General features: G+C 42.1%; 3 protein-coding genes across 6 annotated transcripts in view; all 3 read left to right on the top strand.

Moving 5' to 3' along the window:
• Positions 1-11,499, top strand: part of sgsm1a (small G protein signaling modulator 1a) — a 22,566-nt gene extending 11,067 nt beyond the window's left edge. For 2 of the 4 annotated variants that reach the window (XM_083527190.1, XM_083527193.1), the window contains 19 exons: positions 599-744; positions 2,393-2,530; positions 2,838-2,962; positions 3,761-3,828; positions 4,384-4,547; positions 4,661-4,790; positions 5,204-5,321; positions 6,368-6,432; positions 6,580-6,725; positions 7,429-7,557; positions 7,657-7,839; positions 8,002-8,070; positions 8,371-9,390; positions 9,537-9,661; positions 9,761-9,843; positions 9,938-10,047; positions 10,132-10,228; positions 10,645-10,812; positions 10,922-11,499. In XM_083527190.1, the coding sequence (XP_083383316.1) occupies positions 599-744; positions 2,393-2,530; positions 2,838-2,962; positions 3,761-3,828; positions 4,384-4,547; positions 4,661-4,790; positions 5,204-5,321; positions 6,368-6,432; positions 6,580-6,725; positions 7,429-7,557; positions 7,657-7,839; positions 8,002-8,070; positions 8,371-9,390; positions 9,537-9,661; positions 9,761-9,843; positions 9,938-10,047; positions 10,132-10,228; positions 10,645-10,812; positions 10,922-11,010 (3,173 nt within the window). In that variant the 3' untranslated portion in view covers positions 11,011-11,499. The remainder of the gene's footprint in view (positions 1-598; positions 745-2,392; positions 2,531-2,837; positions 2,963-3,760; positions 3,829-4,383; positions 4,548-4,660; positions 4,791-5,203; positions 5,322-6,367; positions 6,433-6,579; positions 6,726-7,428; positions 7,558-7,656; positions 7,840-8,001; positions 8,071-8,370; positions 9,391-9,536; positions 9,662-9,760; positions 9,844-9,937; positions 10,048-10,131; positions 10,229-10,644; positions 10,813-10,921) is intronic. The other 2 variants (XM_083527191.1, XM_083527192.1) reach the window with 2 other exon arrangements.
• Positions 11,500-17,945: 6,446 nt separating this feature from the next.
• gatc (glutamyl-tRNA amidotransferase subunit C) lies at positions 17,946-20,010 on the top strand. Its single transcript, XM_083527271.1, has 5 exons — positions 17,946-18,302; positions 18,504-18,554; positions 18,899-19,068; positions 19,306-19,409; positions 19,893-20,010. Exons 1-5 carry the CDS (start codon positions 18,057-18,059, stop codon positions 19,952-19,954), a joined length of 633 nt encoding a protein of 210 aa, XP_083383397.1. The 5' UTR covers positions 17,946-18,056; the 3' UTR covers positions 19,955-20,010.
• An 845-nt stretch (positions 20,011-20,855) lies between these two features.
• Positions 20,856-22,449, top strand: LOC310718441 (uncharacterized protein). Its single transcript, XM_083527274.1, has 2 exons — positions 20,856-21,014; positions 21,477-22,449. The coding sequence occupies exon 2, from the start codon at positions 21,497-21,499 to the stop codon at positions 21,968-21,970; it is 474 nt and encodes a 157-aa protein (XP_083383400.1). The 5' UTR covers positions 20,856-21,014; positions 21,477-21,496; the 3' UTR covers positions 21,971-22,449.
• The last annotated feature ends 4,321 nt before the right edge of the window (positions 22,450-26,770 follow it).

The raw sequence follows: 26,770 nt of genomic DNA on the forward strand, positions 1-26,770 counted from the left end.
TCCATCTACATTGGGTACAGACTTACTGTCTGTCTCTCACTCCATCTCGCTGTCTGTCTCTATATTTCCCCTCTCCCTATCCCTCTAGCTCTCTGTCACTCTGTCTCTCTTTCATCTGCCTCTCCCTCTCCATCTGTCCCTCTGCCCATCTTTCTCATTTCCTCCCTTCATGCCTTTTCCTTTCCCATTTTTCTCCACTGGTCTCTGTCTCTTCCCTCTGTCCACTTATCATTTGTCTCTCTACCTCTCTTTTCCACTTCTATCTGTCTTTCATTTTTCTTTCTTTACATCCTTTTTTCAATCTCTCTGTGTTTTTACTCATCATCTCTGTCCACCTCCTTCTCTGTGTCTCTCAACCACTCTCAGTGCCTCTCCATCTCTCTTTCAGTCTCAGTGTCTCTCGCTCTCGTTCGATCATCCTCCGCCCTTCTTTAATCCGTCACTTAAATCTGTTTCACTCACTCCCTCATTCCCCTCCGTGCGTTTCATATATCTCTTTCTCTCCACCTCTTTTTCTTTCTCATTACCTTCCATCTGTCTTATTTATCTTTCTTTCAACTCTCTCTCTCTCCCTCCCCTCCCTCTCTCCTTCTCTCAGTGGGGCCGTGTGCACTGGAGTACACTAAGATGAAGACGGCTGATCATTTCTGGACTGATCCCTCAGCAGACGAGTTGGTGCAGAGACACCGCATCCACAGCGCCCACTACAGGCAGGACTCGCCCAGCAAGAGACCCGCGCTGTGTGTGAGTGACGTCGCACAACTCGCACAAAACTACACAACACACGCCACCGTGTGTCCGTGTGTCACTCTGGGGTCATTAGTGCTGTAACATAAAACCCTGCTGCAGATCTGTGTGTGTGTTTGTGTGTGTGTGTGTGTGTGTGTGTGTGTGTGTGTGTGTGTGTGTGTGTGTGTGTGTGTGTATCATCCACAGCCCTCAGGCAGACTGTAGAAGAAATTTAGCTTCTGTTGTTTCTTGTTAATACACACACACACACACACACACACACACACACACACACACACTCACACACACACACACAAATTAGTATTTAAACAGAGCTGAAGGCATGTGCAGGAAAAACAAGACAAACACTGGCTAATAATTAAATAGTGTACGGCGCTGAGTGACATGCTAGCAGCTGATAAGGTCGCGGTCTTGGCTAACGAAATCCAATCCTTTTCCTCGATTTCCTGCTTTAGGGAACAATCAAGTCTTATTAAATACCAACATTCCTGAACCGAATCAGATTTCTGCAGGCACTCAGAACCTCCAGCATGTCCCCCCATGTCGAAATGGGATGACGAAACATTGCGTTCCACATTCCACATTTCCTGTCGGCTCCAGTCTTCTGGGAAAATGAGATTTTGCAATGCATCATGTTCAATAGGGTTGAGATCTTCCACACACTTCTACCCCATGTTAAGCAGATCTTCATGGAGCGGGATATGTGCACTTTGTGTCATGCTGGAACAAAACTAGTTTTCCATGTGATGGGACTGGTCCGGTACAATTATGAGCTTCCAGCTTTATGGTAACAGTTCGGAGAAGAACCACATATGGGTGGAAAAGACGGGTGTCCCAATACTTTTGGCCAGAGTGTGCATTTATACACCATAAAGGTTTGGTTTCATTTGATCCTTTAATAAACGTAAAGAGAAATAAACTGCGGAACAAAGTGACAGAGATCGTCTGTGTCTCTGGCCACGCCCACAAAAACTGTCTCACGCCGGTTTGGACATAGGATTAAGCCCTGTGGCCATGGCAACAGGACACGACATACACACACACACACACACACACACACACACACACACACACACACACACACACACACACACACACACACACACACACACACAGACAAACCTGTTTACAGAGCCAGACATGGGCAGATGCTGATTGAGACCAATCCACTTCACCATTACATTCTCTCTCTTTCTTTCCTCTCACTCTCTCACTTACTCAAATGCTGAGTCATTCTGAAGTAAGAAATGATAAAAGATGTGACTGAGTGTGTGTGTGTGTGTGTGTGTGTGTGTGTGTGTGTGTGTGTGTGTGTGTGTGTGTGTGTGTGTTAGGCTGAATATGTATTCTGAAATTAACAATGGCTGCATTGGAGAAAGCCACTGGAACAGCTGCCACATATATCACCTACATTCATTGCTTTCATATGGACCCCCGAGCGCTGCTGGATTCTACACTGTGATTGGTCAGAGGGGGTTGATTAATTTTCTGTAATTGTGGAGACGATGAGGATTTATGGAAGGAGTCTCGAGTGTCAGTGCATCGTAACATCGGAAACAGGAAAGGCCTCAAAGTTGTACTATACTATATTATACTATATATACTGAAAGGTGTGTGTGTGTGTGTGTGTGTTTGTGTACAGATACAGAAGAGACACTCCAGCAGCAGTATTGACGAGCGTCCGTCCCCATCCCCCTCAGCGAGGGACTACGTGGAGTCCCTGCACCAGAACTCCAGGGCCACGCTGCTGTTCGGCAAGAACAATGTGCTTGTACAGCCGGTAAAACACACACACACACACACACACACACACACACACATTAATACATGACAATAATACATGACATTAAAATTGAACGCTGTACTAAATTCTGGATTCTGATTGGTCCGTCCTGAAGGTACAGTATTGATGAGATATTGATATTGACTGAAAGAAAAATCAGCTTCAGGGTGGTAAAGCTTTATGATGCCACCCGGTCACTTTCTCCAGCAGCGTTCATCATATCTATCACTTTAGCTGCACCATCTGTCAGGAGCGCGCAGTCTCTTCATCAAGCCCAGAATGATGAACAATGTTGTTCGTGCAGAGAGACGACATGAAGGCCATCCCTGGATACCTGTCCCTGCACCAGACGGCCGACACCATGGTGCTGAAGTGGACGCCCAATCAGCTGATGAACGGCTCTGTCGGAGATCTGGAGTACGAGAGGAGGTATAGCTCGCTAGACCATGACCAGAAATAATCAGGAACTTTACAGGCTCATCAGTGGGAAATCAGCGGAAGCAGAGGTTGTTTAGGATACAGGATTATATTCAAACAGTTAAACCAATTTTGATGGCCAGCCTACTCAAGCGACACAGAAATGCACTGCTAGCTAATGACTAGCTATTCGTTTAGCACTTATTCTCCACAGCAACAAATCAACTCGTAATTTCAGGTTGTGGAACGAACTTCCACTCGATATCCGAACAGCCGGGGGCGCTAGCAGTCTTCAAATCATGTCCTAAAGACCTACATATTCCAAAGATAAAATTAGCATTTCTAAGAAAAAAAAAAAGTCTTTCAAACTTTTTTCTTTTTTACTTCAAAGATATTTATTGATAGAGCACTTTGAAAGCTGCTCTGGATAGTGGGGTGTCTGTCAAATGCCGTAAATAGAAATAAAAAAAGGTGCAGGCTTGTGCTTATTATTATCAATAATAAACGCAGACAGGTTTTTCCTTTGTGTTATTTATGAAAGCCGGCGTGTGTACATGCCCAGGGTTTGTGCTGGGAGATGAAACCCATTTGTCAGGGTCCTCAGACTCAATGTTTCTTCAGGTTCTTCTAAACGTTGTACACTTTAGATTATTCAGGAGCGTTTTCTCAACGCTACACATTACCTCTTATTCACAATCGCATCATTTTCTCGTCTCGTCGCCGCTTCAGTTTAGCTTTCTCAGAGGATCCTAATGACGTCTTCCTGATGCTTAACTCGTTATTTTGTGTGTGTGTGTGTGTGTTTTGCAGTGTGTACTGGGACTACGCCATGACCATACGCCTGGAGGAGATTGTGTATTTGCACTGCCATCAGCAGGGTACGTTACAGCGTCGCAGGAAAAAGCTTTGTTTTATTAAACCCCCGAGCTGCTCGAGGGGCTTTCACGCTGAACGCAATTACTGTGACACGCACCGTATTAGAAGAGTCCGGTATGAAACGCGTGGGTTTAATTAAACCCCCTGAGTCACGCTTTTAAATCCTCATTCATCACTGTACAAACTGATGCGAAAAGCCCGCGAGAAGTTTTTTTTCTTTCCGTTTCTGTAGCAGCCTGTTTTTTGTCCTTTCTCAGCCTCGATCTGTATAAAGACCAAAAATAATGTTAGAGAAAAAACTGAAAGCATAGAAAAATCGGCCAATGCGGCCAGCGGAGAATAAACCGAAAGAGCGGTGCTGGATCGCGTTTCAGATGCTGCCGGCCGCAGCGTTTCTTTGGAGATAATGTCATTCAGGTTGATCTAAGCAGTAGATCAGGTTAGAGGTTCGTTATTAAATCTCACCCCATCAGTTCCGATCGTCAACTGGAACGGACTTGTGCTGGCGGTGGATGTACGGCATATCATGTGTTTGTGTGTGGGTGGGTGTGTTACAGTGGACAGTGGTGGCACGATAGTTCTGGTAAACCAGGATGGCATCCAGAGACCTCCTCTGCGTTTCCCACAAGGTGGCCATCTCCTGCAGTTCCTGTCTTGTTTGGAGAACGGCCTGCTGCCTCACGGTCAACTCGACCCCCCGCTGTGGTCCCAAAGAGGCAAGGTGAGCTGCAGAACATCCCGTTTCTCCTATCTTTTTGCAAAGAAATCTCAGCGGGATAAATACCGCCTTCGGGTCATCCATCTTCATTACATTCTGCTTTCCACTTCCTCCAGGGTAAAGTGTTTCCCAAGCTAAAGAAGAGAGGAGCTCAAGGGTCAGTGGACTCGGTCTCGGATAAGGAGGAGGACGAAGCCACCGATTATGTCTTCCGCATGATCTTTCCCAGCAGCCAGCCTGAGCTCGGTGTGTGTGCGTGCGTTTATGTACAATAAATGCATCTTTTATAATGACTTTCACTCTTGTGGCAAGGCTGAAATGTTTCACAATCCAAACAAGAGATCAGAAAGATTATCCAACAGATATGTGAGGGAGAAGAGCCTCAGGCAGTGTGATGAGTCACCTCCATTATTTTCCTATAACAGCACATCCCTTAGTTTTAGTCCTACATTTACAAATAAAGCACAGTGTGTCCTGAAGATCTTCCTTATGTCTGACACTGGAGACTCCTTTCATACAGCTGTTAACATAGACATAATAACAGATGGTATCAGAATGAGTGCATTAATTGAAACACGAATCTGTTTTGATCATGTGATGGCAGGCGTCATTACATGAGCAACCATATGGTAATTTTGGTCTTTGATTGTGCGTTCCAGGCGGTTCAGAGCCGATTGAGCAGGGGGTAAGCATCTGGCACCCAACGACAAGGAAGTCCTCGTGTTCTCAGGCCAGCTTCACAGATGGAGTGTCACCGAACAGCTGCAGCCACGAGAGGTACCGCTGTAGATAAAGGATGTAGGACATTTCATGATGTATATCAAAGTCGACTCAGAATATAAATGAGCGTATATCGGGAGTAAACTCAGTCTAGTATCGTCTTGTGGTATCAGTGCTTTCATTACTAGCTACTGAGAAAAACTTATATAACTATATAACTTTACTTTGTCATCGAGCTCTGAATTCATTTGTGCAACGAGGTTTTTCATTAGCAACAGCCTGGCGCTTGTCGTGACACACAATTTCACTATGAGAGTTCGAGTTTCATCAGCGATCATGCAGCGGGATTACCGGGGCCTCAATTAAATGCTGACTGCTATATGTTCAACCCCCGGCAGCAACTTATAATTTTTTTTTTTCCCATTCTCATTTCCCCCCTGTGCAAATGGCCGTGTTTTCCAGAGTGATGAATCCGCTACTGAGGCCAAACATTTAATCATTGCCGTGGGCTCTGAACATTTATCTCAGGCACAGCATTCGAAACCCGGGCCGTTCTCCTTGAAAAAAAAACGTGTCCTCTTTGCCTGTTTCAGAAAGAGTCATGATTACAAACATCACGTATTTAGACTTGAATTCACTCTGAGTTTATTGCTCTACTTTGCCCCTAGTGGGGCATTAAGTCAAGTCAAGTCAAGTCAAGTTTATTTGTATAGCGCTTTTCACAACAGACATTGTCTCAAAGCAGCTTTACACAAATCAACAGTGAAGGTGAATGGTGTGTGTTTATCCCTGATGAGCAGCCGTGGCAACTGTGGCAAGGAAAAACTCTCTTAGATGTTATGAGGAAGAAACCTTGAGAGGAACCAGACTCAAAAGGGGAACCCATCCTCATTTGGGTGCCATCAAGAGTTTGATCATAAATCTTTCAACAATACAGAACACTGGAGAGTGAGAACTAACATGAGAACTGGAGTATAAGATTATAAGTGATGTTCTTTCTGCAGTCTTATAAGTGCATTTCTCATTGCCGAGTTTTTGTTTCTAGATTCTAAATCCGTGTGGTTGTATAATGCTATGTTTCGATTGTGTCACCTGTTCCACAGAGCTCCTCTAAAGCTGTTGTGTGACAACATGAAGTATCAGATCATCTCCAGAGCATTCTATGGCTGTACGTGCGAACTAAGACATTTACACATTTACAGCAACGGTCCTTTTTTTGTGAACTAACATGAGCATTAACATTATTTAAGTAATAATCAAAATGCTAATAAAACTCTGTCTGTCTGCGACGCTAACGACCTTCCATGCTGTTTAGGGCTGGCGTATTGCCGTCACCTGTCCACCGTGCGCACACACCTCTCTGCTCTCGTCAACCACACCATCATAATGCCCGATGTGCCGTGCGACGCGTCCGGAGGTCTCGCCGCCCCCGTGTGGCGAAAGTTCCTGCAGGACTGCAGTGTGCGTAAATGCACACATACAGCATACACACATTCTCAAATGTACACTCCAGGATTGAAACACTGTGTTACGCTGTTTGCTTTGTGGGACATTGGACACTGGAGACTCCTTCAATAAACGTCTACTCTAACAATCATATGTTATCAAGTGCATTCAAATCATCAGCTCCGCTACTGCCATTGAAAGTTACTCGACTCCCCCTGAACCGATCGGTCGCTTGTTCCCATGCGCTCACCGACACACTCAGTCCCTCCTGCTTTTTTAACACATACACATATTGACGAGGCCCGGGTTCACTACGGCGCGAAAGCGATCCCGGATCAGCATACGCAGCGTGGTCGGCTTGCCTATGCATATTTATCACCTCCGAGCACATCGCCATGATTAGTCACACACACAATATGTGCTGAATGATTAATGCGGGGCCTCTGGGACTCTGAGTGCTGTTTTGAAACGCCACATGTCGTTTTTATGAGCGCTCCGAACCATGCAAATTTATGTGCGCGGGTCAGATTGGGGATGGAGATATTGACTGTGTGAATTTTTATAAAGCTTTCTCGCAGATTCCGTGTTCTGATCTTCATTATATAATCTCGGGAGTAGACCGATGTTTAAACCAGACCAGATCGGAAGACCAGTACGAATGGATGAAAACCTTGTGTCTGTTTTTTTCCATGCTAATCCGATGTGCTTCTGTGTAAAGGCGTACGATGAGCAGGAGCTCTGGCGCTTGGTGTATTTTGGAGGAATTGAACCCTCGCTACGTAAGGAGGTCTGGCCTTTCCTGCTGGGTCACTACCGGTTCGGGATGTCGGAGAACGAGAGGAAAGAGGTCAGTGTCTGGATATGTGGCTCATGTCACATTTATTCTATCTGACCCTGCGTATCCTGCTGACCCCTGAAGTCCTGCTGTTCCTGTCGATCTCTGCAGGTGGACGAGAAGACGCGGGCGTGCTACGAGAAGACGATGAGCGAGTGGTTAAGCTGCGAGGCAATCGTGCGTCAGCGGGAGAAAGAGCAGCACGCCGTGGCCTTGGCCAAGTGCTCGTCTATGGCCAGCATGGACAGCAACAATCCAAGCATGGTGCACCATGACTCATCCATCAGCAACGAGGTACGCACTGTAGCACGCACAAACACCACCGTCACCACCACACTGACTGTATGCTGAGCATGACTTATATCCTAATATAACCCTGACACCTGGTGGCCACACACTGCTTCACACTGTCAGCACACTGTTCTTCATTCACACTCATAACTCCTTTTTCTTTAGTCGTCTCAGAGCTGCAGTTCCGAGAGGCACAGAGCTCACCTGCAGAGTGACTCCAGTGGCAGTACACAGGTAAATCATCTGACATTCATCTGCAGAGGTCCTGCATGGCTTCACCACTAATCATTCAACAGCTTATGATCCAGTGCAACTGCTATTTTTGCCGGATTAAGTAGAACTACAGCATCGGAATGTCTGAGAAACACACTTTAACACTGTTAAAACACTCAGACCTTCTCCTACTTCTGTGGCGCTTAGTAGTCTGTAGTTGGGCTGAATGGAATTGGTGCCAGTTGTTGGAATGTGCATGTTCTTTGCAACAGTATCACTTCTAAACAGGTATTCCCCCCGTCCCCACACTGTCCCTGCTAGTTCTTCTCTTCCCAAAGACCCTTCCCCTGGAGTAGTTGGCTTCCCTTTGGTTTCATCCTCCAGGTGTTCGAGTCTGTGGACGAGGTCGAACAGATCGATGTTGAGCCCAAAGATGACGAAGTCAAACCCCTCCTCAAAGTCTCCAACGGCTCAGACTCTGGCCACCCATCTTCCAGAAACTTCTCTGTCACCTCCGACTCTTTCAGTACAGAAGACAGCAGCGCACAAGAGATGAGCTCCAAAATATCCACCCGGGAAAGCGCCACAGAGGATCACAAGATGGAGGACGCCAAAACAGCTTCAGATGTGGAAGCGCTTGTTCCAAGAAGCTCAAACGCAGAGAACACTGAGAAAACCGATGATCAGGGTGAAAAAACTGAAATGAAACATATGGATTCCTTGGGAGACAATCTGGAAAAAGAGGTGTCTGAGAAAAAAAACAGGGTGGAAACAGGAGATCTGTCAGAAGCTGTTGAAGGTACTGGACATCAGATGGTAAAGAAGGATGAGTGTGGAGTAGGGGAGCAAAGAAAAGGCTCTGAACCTGGATACAATCCAGAAGGTTTAAAGACACCAAAGAGCGAGACATTAAACACTTCTACCTTTAGAAAGAATGACGAATACAAGAAAATCCAAACAGGCCAAAAGATGATAGGGAAAGAGTCAATGATGGACACCCAAAGTTCAACTCGGGTTAGGGAGAAAGGTCAGGTGGAGGCGGTCAGGAAGAAGGTCACGATGCCGAGCGCTCCTGTGGTAAAGGAGATTGTGGTGCCTGTTGTGTTTGAAGCCTTCAGCATGCGTGAAATGAGCAAAGACACGCCAGCCACCGACTCGGACGAATCCCCTTCAGCCATCGAGATGGAGGAGATCCCCGTGGCCCGGCTAGTTGGAGTTCAGGAGGGCAGTGAGGCGCTCTTGTCTGGAATGCAGAATCTTTACCCTCAGTTTGATTCACATACCGTCGACAGTGAGCAGAGCTCCAAAACCTCTCCGGTTCCCACAGGATCGACTTACTCGGTACATTATTAACTAGTCTTATTAACTGCTATTGAAAATGTTTCAAAAATTGTTTATCTAATTATTAATTAATTAATTCAGCAATATCGGAATGTTATCCAGATACGGTGCATGTTACTTGAACGTTACTTGCTACATGTTTGCAGCAGGAGCTCTTGGACTTGTACACTCTAAACCTGCACCGTATCGACAAGGACGTGCAAAGGTGCGACAGGAACTACTGGTACTTCACCCCGGCTAACCTCGAGAAACTCCGCAACATCATGTGCAGGTGGGGTTCCGAGACCTGTACTAGAACTCGAGCTCGTACCTAATAAATTTTTGCTGTGTCAACAAAGCATTAATTAATAACATTAATGGTCGTTCGCAGCTACATCTGGAAGCATCTAGACATCGGCTACGTGCAGGGGATGTGCGACCTTCTGGCTCCTCTGCTGGTCATTCTGGACGACGGTAAGGGTGTATAATATTGAAATTGGCGGTTTTTCGGGGTGGTGGGGGGGATTATCGCGTGTTTTCATTTGCTGTTTTATTGTTCTCGATTCAGAGGCTCTGGCCTTCAGCTGTTTCACTGAAGTAATGAAGAGAATGAATCAGAACTTTCCTCACGGTGGTGCGATGGACACTCACTTCGCTAACATGAGATCCCTCATCCAGGTGAAGCTGCGATTACAAAAAAACAACAACATTTTAGCCCTTAAATTGTGCTCCCTCACATTTTCGATGTCTCCATCTCTGCAGATCCTGGACTCCGAGCTCTTTGAGCTGATGCACCAGAACGGTGACTACACACACTTCTACTTCTGCTACCGCTGGTTCCTCCTGGACTTTAAACGAGGTAATGAAAAATGCAGCAAATCCAATATTAAAAAACAGAATATGACTGTGTCTCCCGGCAGTGTCAAATAGTTTGTAGGAAGACCGTGAACCAGCAGCTAATGAGTTTTTCTTAAGTCAGCAAGGAGCAGGAGTTTGGCAACCGTGGCTTCTTCTGTAAAACATGAGTCATACTTTTCCTTCGGGAGTCTAACAAGGAGTTTTTTGAGATTATTAAGATTAGTCCAAGACGGTAAACAGAAAAAACGATTAAACAGTAGTTGAAATTGGCCTCTAAATGATCGATCAGCTCCCCCTGGTGGTGGTCGTTTCACCTTCCTGAAATTTCCAGTTGATTTCAATAGAGGTCGCTGAAAGCAAACAAACAGGTGGACACTCGGTAAAAGGTGAATTGAAGTTGCTCTTTTCTGTCTGCAGAGCTAGTGTATGACGACGTGTTTGCAGTGTGGGAGAGCATTTGGGCTGCCAAGCACGTCTCCTCCAGCCAGTTCGTCCTCTTCATCGCTCTATCCCTTGTTGAGATCTACAGAGACATCATCCTGGAGAACAACATGGACTTCACGGACATCATCAAATTTTTCAATGGTAACAGAAAAGCTAGAAACGCGACTACGACTATAAAATCCCATTGAACATTCCGAACATGCACTTTGAAGTTGGTTTAATTTGTTTTTTGTTTTTTTTTATCTTTTAGAAATGGCCGAACATCATAACGTGAAGCAGATCCTGGAGCTGTCGCGAGAGCTCGTTTGCAAAGTGCAGATGCTCATTGAAAACAAATAACACACAGATGAAGAAAGAAAGAGAGAGAGAGAGAGAAAGAGAGAGAGAGAGAGAGAGAGAGAGAGAGAGAGAGAGAGAGAGAGAGAAAGAGAGAGAGAATTAATGCCATTCCATTGCCAAAAAAGGTCCCTTGCTGCATTAAACCCCTGACAGGGTACCACCATGTGAAGCTTCCAGGTTATTTAGCTCATGAATTATTTATATCTGGAATCAATGTATTTACATTTTAAAGGCAGATGCTGCATGTACGTGAACACTGGTTGATCTTTAGCTTCATCCTGGCCTGGATTAGAAGATCCACAGTCTATCCTGGGAACAATCCCTCATACTCACATATTCCAGCGGGCAGCTTGGTATAATACAAGCATTGTATTGGGAGGCAGATGGAAACCAAAAGACAGTCACATGGACAACATGCGAAATCACACACACACACACACACACACACACACACACACACACACACACACACACACACACACACACACACACACACACAGAGCTCAGGATCAAACCGTGGAGCCTGAAGCTGTAAGGCAGCAGCACTACCCACGGTTTCCGGGTGTCTTTTACATCCCGAAGTACGAATCTAATAGAAGTGAGTGATAACAGGCATCGATTCTACTCCCCCATCACACATTCCGAGTCATTAAAGAGCCTCCAGCCTCTTCGGCTCAGTTTGTTTCCTTCCTCAGCTGCACGTCTGTTACCAGCTTGTGTGTGTCTCCAGTAACGTCACATTATGTTAACGTTGGTGTCAGTCAGTGTTTTGTCAGGATTTTCAGTTTCTCTATGAGAAGCAGCTCACACTTACTTCTCTCTCTCTCTCTCTCTCTCTCTCTCTCTCTCTCTCTCTCAGCACTGTGTTACAGAAACGTGTTGTCATTCACAAAATCAGTACTTTTCCCCCCTGACGCTGCTGTCAAGTGTTGCATTTGCTCACGTTCGTTGTCGTGAACCACGTTTTCAGATCGAAGCCTCCGCAGCAGCAGGTATTTCGTTTCAATTCTAAGTCACATGCCAATGCTAAGTCACTGCAAGTCATCAGACGTCTGCTAGTGCCTTGCAAAAGTATTTTGCACCTTTCTTTTTTTCGTTGTTGTTGTTGTGGGAGACTGAAATCGTGATTATGCACCACGACTAAACACTAACCAGTTATTCGTACAGAAACGGGAGGAAAAAGCATTTGCAAAAAGTATTAACCCCCCGAGCGTGAAGTGTCACGTGATCTCAGTTCTCCTGTCCCTGGAAGAGGTTTCTTAGAGGACATATTAAATATCGTGAAGCCAATCCAAACATCAGACCGGATAGAGAGGGGATCGATCGGAAAACGACCAAGTGGCTAGGGGTAACCCTGAACTCGATGCTACCGCAACCATGTTTCACACTTCCGTCATCATTTTGTATACTGGATTGAAATCACTTTTTCTCGGTTTCAGGATGCAACACTTTAAAGCCCTGAGGTTTTTTTTGTTTGTTTTCTTAAAGTGGAAAATTTGCACCTAAAGAAAATAGAAATCAATATTCTACATTAATAATATAGAGAAGTATATATATATATATATATATATACAGTGAGGAAAATAAGTATTTGAACACCCTGCTATTTTGCAAGTTCTCCCACTTAGAAATCATGGAGGGGTCTGAAATTGTCATCGTAGGTGCATGTCCACTGTGAGAGACATAATCTAAAAAAAAAAATCCAGAAATCATAATATATGATTTTTAAACTATTTATTTGTATGATACAGCTGCAAATAAGTATTTGAACACCTGTCTATCAGCTAGAATTCTGACCCTCAAAGACCTGTTAGTCTGCCTTTAAAATGTCCACCTCCACTACATTTATTATCCTAAATTAGATGCACCTGTTTGAGGTCGTTAGCTGCATAAAGACACCTGTCCACCCCATACAATCAGTAAGAATCCAACTACTAACATGGCCAAGACCAAAGAGCTGTCCAAAGACACTAGAGACAAAATTGTACACCTCCACAAGGCTGGAAAGGGCTACGGGGAAATTGCCAAGCAGCTTGGTGAAAAAAGGTCCACTGTTGGAGCAATCATTAGAAAATGGAAGAAGCTAAACATGACTGTCAATCTCCCTCGGACTGGGGCTCCATACAAGATCTTACCTCGTGGGGTCTCAATGATCCTAAGGAAGGTGAGAAATCAGCCCAGAACTACACGGGAGGAGCTGGTCAATGACCTGAAAAGAGCTGGGACCACCGTTTCCAAGGTTACTGTTGGTAATACACTAAGATGTCATGGTTTGAAATCATGCATGGCACGGAAGGTTCCCCTGCTTAAACCAGCACATGTCCAGGCACGTCTTAAGTTTGCCAATGACCATTTGGATGATCCAGAGGGGTCATGGGAGAAAGTCATGTGGTCAGATGAGACCAAAATAGAACTTTTGGGTCATAATTCCACTAAACGTGTTTGGAGGAAGAAGAATGATGAGTACCATCCCAAGAACACCATCCCTACTGTGAAGCATGGGGGTGGTAGCATCATGCTTTGGGGGTGTTTTTCTGCACATGGGACAGGGCGACTGCACTGTTGAAGGAGAGGATGACCGGGGCAATGTATTGCAAGATTTTGGGGAACAACCGCCTTCCCACAGTTAAACCATTGAAGATGGGTCGAGGCTGGGTCTTCCAACATGACAATGACTCAAAGCACACAGCCAGGATAACCAAGGGCTGGCTCTGTAAGAAGCATATCAAGGTTCTGGCGTGGCCTAGCCAGTCTCCAGACCCAAACCCAATAGAGAATCTTTGGAGGGAGCTCAAAGTCCGTGTTTCTCAGCGACAGGCCAGAAACCTGACTGATCTAGAGAAGATCTGTGTGGAGGAGTGGGCCAAAATCCCTCCTGCAGTGTGTGCAAACCTGGTAAAAAAACTACAGGAAACGTTTGACCTCTGTAATTGCAAACAAAGGCTAGTGTACCAAATATTAACATTGACTTTCTCAGGTGTTCAAATACTTATTTGCAGCTGTATCATACAAATAAATAGTTTAAAAATCATATATTGTGATTTCTGGATTTTTTTTTTAGATTATGTCTCTCACAGTGGACATGCACCTACGATGACAATTTCAGACCCCTCCATGATTTCTAAGTGGGAGAACTTGCAAAATAGCAGGGTGTTCAAATACTTATTTTCCTCACTGTGTATATATATATATATATATATATATATATATATATATATATATATATATATATATATATATATATATATATATATATATGGAGATTGAGTTTCTATTCCTTAATGGAAAATATATTAATAATAAGTAGAGAAAAAGTTTTAACCGTCCTGTTCTAGTCTATATTTTTGCATTCGGAATCAACTTACCATCCACAGTGTGGCCTTAACTGTGTTTCTGTGTCTGTATGCTCCAGTGGTGCTGTCAGAGTCCACGTTTAGGGCAACGCTTTCACGTCTGCCCTCTGCCTTTAATCAGTTCATGACCTTATTTAAGAGAAAATGCCTGTCAGGGTTGGATTTTTAAAGATCTGTCTCCAAATATTGGATTTCAAACTACCAAACTACAGTCAAATACACCAGACCAAATCACTCAAACTGACGAGCAGGAACTACAAGGGCGTGTCGTAAAGCCGTTTGCTGTTGGCCGTGTCTGAAGAACTGTATAGAATCCGATCTAAAATCTGATAAATTTTCTCCACTAGTGCAGTGTATTTCATTTGCCTGAAGATTCTGCTTTCTATGAGCAGGGCACGTTGTCATGTTGCTTTGGATATTGCTGGAAATAAAACAATGTGAAAGCCGCGTAGCTGCTTGATGACCGTGAAAACGTCGATCATTTCTGTCTTGCTTCGAGCGATTTATTTATTCATTTATATTCACGGCTCCTGCTTTTTTTTTTTTCGCCTTTGTATGTGAAACCCGCACTTGTTCAATGGTGGTTTACGATTAAATGATAAATGTGCCTCGAAATAATGACACGGCGCTGATTTTATTATTCATTCTGTTTTATATACTGATTATATTGTGTGTGTGTGTGTGTGTGTGTGTGTGTGTGTGTGTGTGTGTGTGTGTGTGTGTGTGTGTGATTACAGTGTGTAATATACCTGCATATTACAATGAGTGGTATTCATGGGAAATTTATGCCTCATATCTCAGCTTTGGAGTGTGATATTCAGACCAAACCTGCACTACTGTGTATGTCTTGACCTCCCAAATCAGCAGTACAAATATAGTATAGTATATAGTATAAATAAAGACCAATCAAGAAAGTCAAAAATTCGACCTGAAAAAACTTTTTTTTTTCAGGTGAAATTTTTGACTTTCTCCAAACTTCTCCAAATTCACAAAGTATGTCAGTGATATGAAGCCATTTACGTAAATGCACTTAGTTTTGTTTTGTCAGTCTCCAAAGCTAAGATATGAGGCTATGAGTTTAACATGTTAGTCAATGGAGTTACATAAACTTATGTACACAAAATCAACAACTCATATCTCAGCTTTAGAGTATGATATTCAGATGATTCTTGGATTCTTGGTCTATGTCTTGACCTCCTTATCCAACACTGTGAATATGAAGGAAATCGGAAAAGGTCGAAAATTTTGCCTCCCTAAAATGTAAATTGTAATTGTAATATATTTTTTTTGGGGTAAAAATTTCAATTTTCTGCAAACTCCCCCAAATTTACACCTTAGATTAATGGAGGCAAGACATTTATTGAAATATGATTAGTTTCCCTCTATCCCTCTCCAAAGCTGAGATCCGAGTCTCCAAACTACAGATAATTGCATGCTATATTCAATATAGAAAATGCTTTGAATTTAACACCTCAGATCTCAGCTTGAAAGTGAGATATTCAGCCCAAACCTGCATTAGTGAGTAAGTCTTGATATTCTTAATTTAACCATATGAATATGAAGGAAGTTAGAAAAAGTCAATTTTCACTCAAAAACCAGTGAGAAAACAGTATTTTTTCAGGTGATAAATTTGACTTTCACAACAATTTTCCAAAAGAAGAAGAAGGAGAATCAAGACATTTGCAGGAATGCACTTAGATTCACGCTTTCATTCTCCAAAGTTCAGATCTGAGACTTTAAGTTTAACGAATTCTATTTAATAGATTACATGGTGTACATTTTCACAGGTTCACTGTGAGTGGCATAAATAAATATTCAGTGTATACCTCCAGCACTTGTTGAGAAATGTAGCTAGTTCGGATTATATTTTAATGATACAAATATGAATATAATAATATATTTTATAACAAATTATAACAGCAATAACAGTAGAAAAGCGATAATAGTAACAGTACGGTCGGTTTATTGGTGAGTGCAGGTGCATTGTGCAAAATTCAGTCAGAAGTCATGTATTAGAAAATCTCACATTTGCTGCCTATGTGGTTGAACAGCATGGCTATGTGGAGAAATCAGAGAGACCGCATGACGTCTTGACTCATCTTGCATAATAAAGTTCACCCATGTAATTTAGCTTAAACCAGCTTCAGCTATCAGTAGTAGAATCTAGTATTTTTATAGATACTTTTAGAAACTTAAGTAAAAAATCATATAAAAAATATACAAATATAAATAAATGAGAAGAGTAATAGTGTCACAGCCACAACACACTGTCAGATAATAAAGAACACAGGAGAATAGGTGCAAGATCTAATGCCCAAAACACACAGGAAGTAAGATGTTTCGATTAGAGCATGAGCTTAAGGTGCAGGCAGGATGAGACTAAGACAGGAAATTCTATATAAAGAAGTACTATGACATAAATATAGTTTGAGAAAAACGAATAAAAGACGAGAGCTATGAGAAATAGCAAAAGCGTTTGGAGAAAAGTGCTGGTGTGTTAAAACTAAAGCCCTGGTTTGTAAAACTAACACATTTCTAGGATGATTGCAGACAGAGGAAATAAAAACCCCAGACAATATTTGAAGAAAAGGTGTGAATATTGTGGGGGAGATGATCTGTTGCAATGTCATTTGCAAAGGCGCACAGTCAGGGGATTTTTTGTGTACATGTAAATTAGAATTGTATAAACATAAATGAGACTTCCTAGAAAAAGGTATAAATCGCCCAGAAAACACGTATTATATGCCATTGCTGTGAAGATGGTTTTCTCCTGAGAGCTCCATGGGACGGACCTGAATTGACTGCAATAAGTGACCTTGTGACTGGAAGACGTCTTCATTCGGTTTGTTCATGTATTATTTGACGTTTTGCCGGCTCTTCTCCACCTGCTACCTACTCTCACCACAAATCACAATATCATCAAACATCATAGTCCACGGAGGCTCCTGCACCACCCTCACATATTCTCTGACACACCAGACTTACTCATACAATACCACAACTCCTCTCCACCCTGTTGTACGCCTTCTCTAAATCCACAAACACACAATGCAGCTCCTTCCGACCTTCTCAATACTTCTCCATCAACATTCTCAAAGTAAATAATGCGTCTGTGGTGCTCTTCCTCGGCTTCACAGATGGTCACCTCTTCTCTCAGCCTGGCTTCCACTACTCTTTCTCATAACTTCATGGTGTGACTGATCAACTTTATTCCCCTGTAGTTACTGCAGGTCTGAACATCTCCCTTATTTTTAAAGATTAGTACCAGCACACTCCTTCTCCATTCCTCAGGCATCTTCTTACCTTCCAAAATCCTGTTATACAATCTGGTTAAAAACTCCACTGCATCTCTCCTAAACATCTCCATGCTTCTATGTCATCTGGTCCAACCAACTTTCCACTCTTCATTCTCCTAATCGCTGCTCTCACTTCCTATGCACTTCATCTGCATAGATAAAAATTACAAAATGAGAAAAAAAGAAGAGGGAGGAAGAAAGAAAGAAAAGGGGGAAGAAAGAAAAAAAAATAAATCATCGCCCGAACAGGGACTTGAACCCTGGACCCTCAGATTAAAAGTCTGATGCTCTACCGACTGAGCTATCCGGGCTCTGGAGACCTGCTCATGCTGGTCTCGATGTAAAGATCACACGAAGCCGCTGCGGGTTCAGTCACATGGTTGTGTCTTGAGCGGACATGTTTCACAGCGTCTGTGTTAAATATAATAACACTTTGGTGTGTCCTGTCCTGAGATCTTCGACTTTCAGGAACACGGCGCGGGAGACGAGAATCGCATCATGCACACTGCGGTGTTTAAGCCTGAGGCCTTCACATCCTCGGTGTGTCCTGGCGGAGCTTCCCGGACGTGGCGCATGTCGCCGGGACTGGAGCGCGAGGTGGTGCCGCTGGATGAGCTCCAGTGAATCAGGGTTTATTTCCAAGGTACAAATGTTTATCCTGCTTTTTAAAAAAACTTAAAATGTTATTTAGAAGAAGAGCTTAAGAATAAATTGTATTTCCTGGTAAACAATTCTCTGTATTTGATGTTTATGTAGTTGCAGATTTACATGTTTTGTTTTTTTCACGTGACCTTGAAGTAAAAGTGTGTATAGAAAATTAAAATCTGATTGTGGTCTTTTTCAGGTCCCACAGTTTCCCACGTGGGAGCCGGTATCTGAGAAGCAACTTCCACCAGTACGGTTCTTCACATACATCACAAATAAGTGTTGTTTTTTGTTTAGATTTTCTCAACACTTCTTGTTTACAGATCTGGAAAACTTTCCGTCCCAAAAAGATGCGAAACTGTCATCAAAAACGTCCCCCTTCATAAGGTTCACACATTTCTACATTTATGGTCCAAACCCACCGATAGGCTTCGACTTATCGTTCCATCATCCCACTCCACCTGAGAATCTTGGTGGTCCAAAACGCCATCTTGTTCCTGGACGTTGAGATCTAATCATACCTACTACAAACATCTGAAATGCAGATATTTTCATGTCACACTCATTTTTTCCCTTCTCTGTTTCGTTCTGCAGCCTACTAAAGTCTCAGTGGACCTTGTGGACAAGTTGGAGAGACTTGCTCTCGTAGACTTTGGAAGCCAGGAAGGCGTTGAGTGTCTGGAGAAAGCGATTCGTTTCGCTGATCAGCTCCACGTCGTCGACACGGAAGGCGTGGAACCTATGGACTCTGTCCTGGAGGACAGGTGAGGGCCTTTAACCTCTTCTGAAAACATTCTGACTCATCAGTTAAACAATGTGATTGTTTAACTAACCAAAATTGTCCTTATACTCCTGAACCCTGATATTGTTATAATTATCATTATGGATATGACATCTTAGAATTATTATTGATTATCCAAGCAGAGGTTCAGCAGTGTATATTATAACGTGTGTGTGTGTGTGTGTGTGTGTGTGTGTGTGTGTTTGTGTGCACATTGTAGAGTTCTGTATCTGAGAGAAGACACAGTGACTGAGGGAAACTGCGCTGAGGGACTTCTTCAGCTCTCCAGAGTCACAGAGGAGGAATATTTCGTAGCACCTCCAGGTCCCACACACACACACACACACACACACACACACACACACACACACACACACACACACACACACACACACACAAAGGCAAAACTAGCACAGTTTAGATTGGCACAGAGCCAACTGTATGTGTTTTGTTATGTGCAATAAAAGAAGGGATTTTTTTATGGTTATTTTGGGATTCACAAAGTTATGGTGATAAAAAAACAAATGAATACAGACATGAATCAAGAAAATGTTGGAATTGCAGCAGAAATGAAACTGATCCAGGCCTTGTTTTTGTCTGTTTTGTTTTGATCTCCGGTTGTTATCAGGAATGTGTGACGTGGATCGCTCTAGCCGGAATTCCCCTTACGCCTTAAGCTTCACCTTCACACCTGTTTTCCATTTCCTTTCCCTTCTCCAGCTACACCTGTGAAATGCACGGAACAGAAACTGATTCCTCAGCACTTATCGTTGTTTTCCTTTCCTTCCTTTTTGTTTCTTTACTCAGGAAACATCCCACTTCCAAAGAGAGAGGAGCGAGCGGCCATGCTGAAGCACTCGGAGCCTTGAGATCAGAAATATCACAACCACCTTTAATAATAAACACAAATTCTTGTATCAGCTAACCGTCTATTTCTCTTACTGATATAATCAAACACAGGTATTCATTGGTTTATAAAGCTTTTACCAAGTGCTTTATCCTGGTCAGGGTTTACACCTGAAAAAATTCACTTCTGAAAAAAATAAAATAAACCACACACTGGATTTCGAGTACAAACAACCTCACCTGTAAATGATCACCTGAAGCCAAATGACTCACAACAGATACCAGTCGGTGTATTGTGTGTACTGTATCACCCTCCAACTTGCTGTACCAATCTGGAACCAAATGTAGTCCTTCAAGGTTAGGGATGTACTACTTAGCACAAAGTGTCGAATATGAATATGTATGTATGCAAATCATTCGGACGATCCTGAGTGTACAATAAAAATACAACAAATACAAACGAGGTGCTCATCTCATATAATCAGAATATTATTGGTACCACGTGATATTCGTAGTTTGGGAAGGAAACATTTCTAACGTCTATATTTATTTAAAGGAATTGACCGGGTTGCCTGTTACCACCTAAACACACTTCTTTTTAAAAAAATTTAAATGTCAAGTATTTTTATTCTCAATTGATTCACAGTTTGTCTAAAACAACAATATAAATATGTTATTAAAATGTGCACTCCTTATTTGCAAATTAAGAGTAAATCTGATTTTATTGGCTTTTTATTCAAAACTATTTGTGGATATAAGTGTGTGTGTGTGTGTGTGTGTGTGTGTGTGTGTGTGTGTTTTGATATGTCACGCATTAGATGACGATGTGAAAACGAAAGTAAGTAGCTGAGTAAGATATGGAAAACAAAACCTACCTGGGGGAGGGCTCTGCTCGTGTCTCATTGGTTAAAACAGAGCATTGCTTGGAGCACGCTCCTTACCCATTGGTTGTCATACAAATGCGGGGCGTGGCTACTGGACTATATATTGATGTCCAAGCAGCTGGATAGGTTGTGGTTTTCCGAAAAACAGAAAGAAGACAAGATCTCTGAGAACTCGTATATTACACATCCCTTTTGAAAGGTAAGTTTTTTTTTTGTTTTTTTTTTTTTTAGATAATATAAATATATTTAATGATAGGCACAATCTGCTCTCGTTTAAAACATTTTTTTGAATGAAGTTTGTGAATAAAGTTCTGCTTGATGTTTGGAGAGACCAGTAATAGAAGTTCATGACCACCATTAATCTCAAATGGCTTTTATAGCTTTTATTTCTTTCATTATTTATTATATTTTATATATATGTTCAGGGTTAGGATTATATAGAATATGTCAGAAGAGAAAGTGTATATGTGAGAGAACCAATCCAGCAACAAGAACTTTAGGAATGGTACAGTTTGGTCGTCTTTTCTTCCCCCAGATTGTACACAGGTTTACTGTCGGTCATTTTGAATCCTAGTTTTACTTTGACTTTGCAGTTTATTTTTTATTTTTAGTGTAACTTCAACTATCACTTACCCTTTGTATTTATAAATTTTTTGCGTAGATCAATCAGAAGTAGATATAATGGAGCTCATCATCCAGGTCCTGAGCGGAGAGAAAAAAAGTGTGGTGGTGAATCCAAACGCGACCATTGGCGACCTCAAGCAACAAATCGCCCCAATCTTTAATGCGAGACCTTCAAGGCTAAGGCTCTCCATTACCAATGGACAAATCCTCCAGCTGGACCAGGATCAGAAGACGGTGAGAGATTACGGCCTGAGCGCAGGTTCCACTGTGATGCTGCTGATCTCCTCGACCCCCATGCCGATGCAGGTGTTCGTAAAGAATGAGAAGGGACAGACGAAAACTTACGACATCACTGACGAAGAGACCGTCGATCAGTTGAAGTCGAAGGTCTTCCAGAAAGAGAGAACGCCAGTGGACCAACAGCGGCTGATCTACAATGGACAACAGCTCGAGTCTGGCAGGAGGCTGCAGGATTACAACATTCAATCCGGAAGCACCGTTCACATGACCCTCCGTCTGCGTGGAGGCTGATGGGACACAAAGATGTAGAAATAATTTTAGTCAAAAAAATTTAATGAATTAATGTTGTATGTGTTACATGCAATGTAATTCACATTCCTTTATTCTAATTGCACTAATTGACTGTTCATTTTGGATGTGTCTTCCTTTTTTTCTTTTGTTTTAATTTTTTTAATTTCCCCCCCACCCCCCCCAAAAAAAAATTATAATGTATATAAAAAGTATTATAGTAGATTTTCTTGGTGTTACAGTTAAGTGTTTTTTGTTGTTGTTGTTTAGAACTAATTAGCACAAATAGTTTAAAAAAACTAAAGTATATCATTTTTAAAAAGTATCCATATGTGTGTTAACTCTTGATAGATTATATAAAATTATTTATATTAAATACATGATATTGAACTGTATTTAGAAAAAAAAAACTGTGATGTTTCTTTTTTTAATGACTCTTACAAGCTTATTAAATTAAATAAAAAATATATTCATAAAACCAATTGAATTGCTTTGGCTTGTTTTTTTTTGTGTGAGTGGATGAATATTAGTTCATTTGTAATTGTTCATTGCTCATTTTATGGCCGATTAGTTTTTCGCACTGCAATAGATTTTACTTAAAAGATTTGAAAGTTCAGGTGAACACTAACAGTAAAATAGTATGACGAACTGAGACGCGCCAGTGTGATGTGTCCTGGTAAATAAAATTGTTATTGAAAGGGAGTTAAATCTCAGAATTTCTGGGCAGATGCTTCCTGTTAGTTTCTACTGTTTAAACATTACAGATATGAATGAATGTGAGTTGAATTGGAAACAGCACCAAGTAACACGGCCGAGTTCTCCAGTGAGTGCTGCAATCAGTTGAGGGAACCACCGAGCGGCCAGAAGATAGTGTAGAGCCATAACCGTAAACAATCAAGTTTTCTCTTTGTTGTGAAAAACAACGAGGAAGTTTATGGCAATTGGTGGACACTTTTATCCAGACCCACAAAAGTACTATGAAGTTTCTATCAATAAATACATCTGGGTACTGGTTCATTAGGATATTAAAATACAATCAGTCTAATAACTATAGATAATCAGAATAATTAAAAAACTCTGTTTTTATTTAAAAGCTGTGCTCATTTTAATACTTTCAGATATGTAAGAGCTAAAACCAAAGACTAGAGCCCAAACTTACACATTTTATTTCTATATTGATCGTACATTCAATATATAATTCAATTATATATTCTATATATAATCATATATATATATATATATATATATATATATATATATATATATATATATATATATATATATATATATATATACTGTTACGTCCCAGCAGATGTCCGTTTGTGTGGGTTTTTTTTTTTTCTCTCGCTCTATTGGTTCTCCTTCCTGTCATTCTCTTCAGGTTCCTCCCCATGTGGACTGCTATTGGCTGGGGAAGTAATCATCATTTGTCACGTGACTGCTCTTGTGGCCAATCCAGTTTGCTGCTGGGGGTTTAAAAAGAGGACTGCAGGAATGTTCAGGAGAACACCTTTTGATATTCTGATAACAACCTTTGCATTTTCCCAGGAGTGTTGGGGCAGGTAGTATGTCACGTGACTTACTTCTTGCAACACGTAGACGATGTTATGTATAGAGACACTAGCTAGGAGTGTGCGCTGCTTATGTATTTTTGGGTAGTTTAGCGTAGGTAAGCTAGGGCGTGTAGAGGCACCAGAAACTTGCTTTGTTTAGAGTTCGGTTAGTGGTATACTGATTCAGTTGGGTTTGTTTTATTGTGTTCTTTAGCGCCACTACCCGCCCCGCTCTCCTGTGGGATTATTTGTTTTTGTTATTGATTATTTATGTAAATATTGTATATAGTTTGTCACTTCCTTCCCCATGGTTGAATAAACCTTTTGTATTATATTCAGCTTGCGTGTCCTTTTCCCCTGCCTATCCACAGAATGACCACAGTATGAATGTTACAGCTTCAATCCCTAGACTAACAACAAGAAGTCGTAACAATAGTGAGGAAAATAAGTATTTGAACACCCTGCTATTTTGCAAGTTCTCCCACTTAGAAATCATGGAGGGGTCTGAAATTGTCATCGTAGGTGCATGTCCACTGTGAGAGACATAATCTAAAAAAAAAAAAAATCCAGAAATCACAAAATATGATTTTTAAACTATTTATTTGTATGATACAGCTGCAAATAAGTATTTGAACACCTGAGAAAGTCAATGTTAATATTTGGTACATGAGCCTTTGTTTGCAATTACAGAGGTCAAACGTTTCCTGTAGTTTTTCACCAGGTTTGCACACACTGCAGGAGGGATTTTGGCCCACTCCTCCACACAGATCTTCTCTAGATCAGTCAGGTTTCTGGCCTGTCGCTGAGAAACACGGAGTTTGAGCTCCCTCCAAAGATTCTCTATTGGGTTTAGGTCTGGAGACTGGCTAGGCCACGCCAGAACCTTGATATGCTTCTTACAGAGCCACTCCTTGGTTATCCTGGCTGTGTGCTTCGGGTCATTGTCATGTTTGAAGACCCAGCCTTGACCCATCTTCAATGCTCTAACTGAGGGAAGGAGGTTGTTCCCCAAAATCTCGCAATACACGGCCCCGGTCATCCTCTCCTTAATACAGTGCAGTGGCCCTGTCCCATGTGCAGAAAAACACCCCTAAAGCATGATGCTACCACCCCATTCTTCACAGTAGGGATGGTGTTCTTGGGATGGTACTCATCATTCTTCTTCCTCCAAACACGTTTTAATTATGACCCAAAAGTTCTATTTTGGTCTCATCTGACCACATGACTTTCTCTCATGACTCCTCTGGATCATCCAAATGGTCATTGGCAAACTTAAGACGTGCCTGGACATGTGCTGGTTTAAACAGGGGAACCTTCCGTGCCATGCATGATTTCAAACCATGACATCTTAGTGTATTACCAACAGTAACCTTGGAAACGGTGGTCCCAGCTCTTTTCAGGTCATTGACCAGCTCCTCCCGTGTAGTTCTGGGCTGATTTCTCACCTTCCTTAGGATCATTGAGACCCCACGAGGTGAGATCTTGCATGGAGCCCCAGTCCGAGGGAGATTGACAGTCATGTTTAGCTTCTTCCATTTTCTAATGATTGCTCCAACAGTGGACCTTTTTTCACCAAGCTGCTTGGCAATTTCCCCGTAGCCTTTTCCAGCCTTGTGGAGGTGTACAATTTTGTCTCTAGCGTCTTTGGACAGCTCTTTGGTCTTGGCCATGTTAGTAGTTGGATTCTTAGTGATTGTATGGGCTGGACAGGTGTCTTTATGCAGCTAACGACCTCAAACAGGTGCATCTAATTTAGGATAATAAATGTAGTGGAGGTGGACATTTTAAAGGCAGACTAACAGGTCTTTAAAGGTCAGAATTCTAGCTGATAGACAGGTGTTCAAATACTTATTTGCAGCTGTATCATACAAATAAATTGTTACAAATCATTTATTATGATTTCTGGATTTTGTTTTTTAGATTGTCTCTCACAGTGGACATGCACCTACAATGACAATTTCAGACCCTCCATGATTTTTAAGTGGGAGAACTTGCAAAATAGCAGGGTGTTCAAATACTTATTTTCCTCACTGTGTATATATATATATATATATATATATATATATATTATATTATATACACATATACAGTGTAATATAAAATTTGTTTTACTGGTGTTAAAGACTGCTTGGAAATGCAAGATGTTACGTTTAGAAAAAAAAAACCTCTTGATTTTTCTGACAAGATGGTGATGTGATTCTTCTTCTTTGTCTCCTTTTGGCTTCTCCCATTTTGGGTCGCCACAGCGGATCATCCGTCTCCAGACCCCCCTGTCCTCCACATCTGCCTCTTTCAACCCAACTCCCTGCATGTCTTCCCTCACCCCATCCATAAACCTCCTCCTTGGTCTTCCTCTTTTCCTCCTTCCTGGTGTCTCCATCCTCAGCATTCTCCTACCGATATACCCTATGTCCCTCCTCTGCACATGTCCAAACCATCTCAATCTCACCTCCCTCACCTTGTCTCCAAAACGTCCTACATGTGCTGTCCCTCTAATAAACTCATTTCTAATCCTGTCCATTGTCGTCACTCCCAACGAACATCTCAACATCTTCAGCTCTGCTACCTCCAGCTCCACCTCCTGTCTTTTACTCAATGCCACTGTCTCTAATCCATCATCCAACATCTCAGGTCTCACCACAGTCCAATAAACTTTCCCTTTCACTCTCACAGATACTCTTCTATCACAGATCACTCCTGCTGTCACTCTTCTCTACCCACTCCACCCTACCTGCACTCTTTTCCTCACTTCTCTAACACACTCTCCATTACTTTGCACTGTTGACCCCAGGTACCTGAACTCCTCCACCTTCTCCACCTCTTCTCCCTGCAACCGCATCACTCCACTGCCCTCCCTCTCATTCACACACATGTACTCTGTCTTACTCCTACTGACTTTCATACCCCTTCTCTCCAGCATGTACCTCCACCTCTGCAGGCTCTTCTCCACCTGCTCCCTACTCTCACCACTAATCACAATATCATACTGTAAGATGGTGATGTGATTAAGAAGTAAAACAGTATTTCTAGTCTAAACATAGTGAACCGGTATCAGGATGTATTTGATAAAGCACATTTGATTATAAATCTTAATTTAAGAACATTGTTTTTCAGTATAGAAAAAGAAATATTAACTCCTTTTGACTATTTCTCACTATCTACTGATCTACTAGTTTCCATTTTCTTCAGAACTGGTCTTAACCACGGAACAGGTTAATACTATAAGGTATTTTTATAAAAAAATTTTAAT

The sequence above is a fragment of the Silurus aristotelis genome (genome assembly GCF_946808225.1).
Source record: "Silurus aristotelis genome assembly, chromosome: 23".
Classification (NCBI taxonomy): domain Eukaryota; kingdom Metazoa; phylum Chordata; class Actinopteri; order Siluriformes; family Siluridae; genus Silurus; species Silurus aristotelis.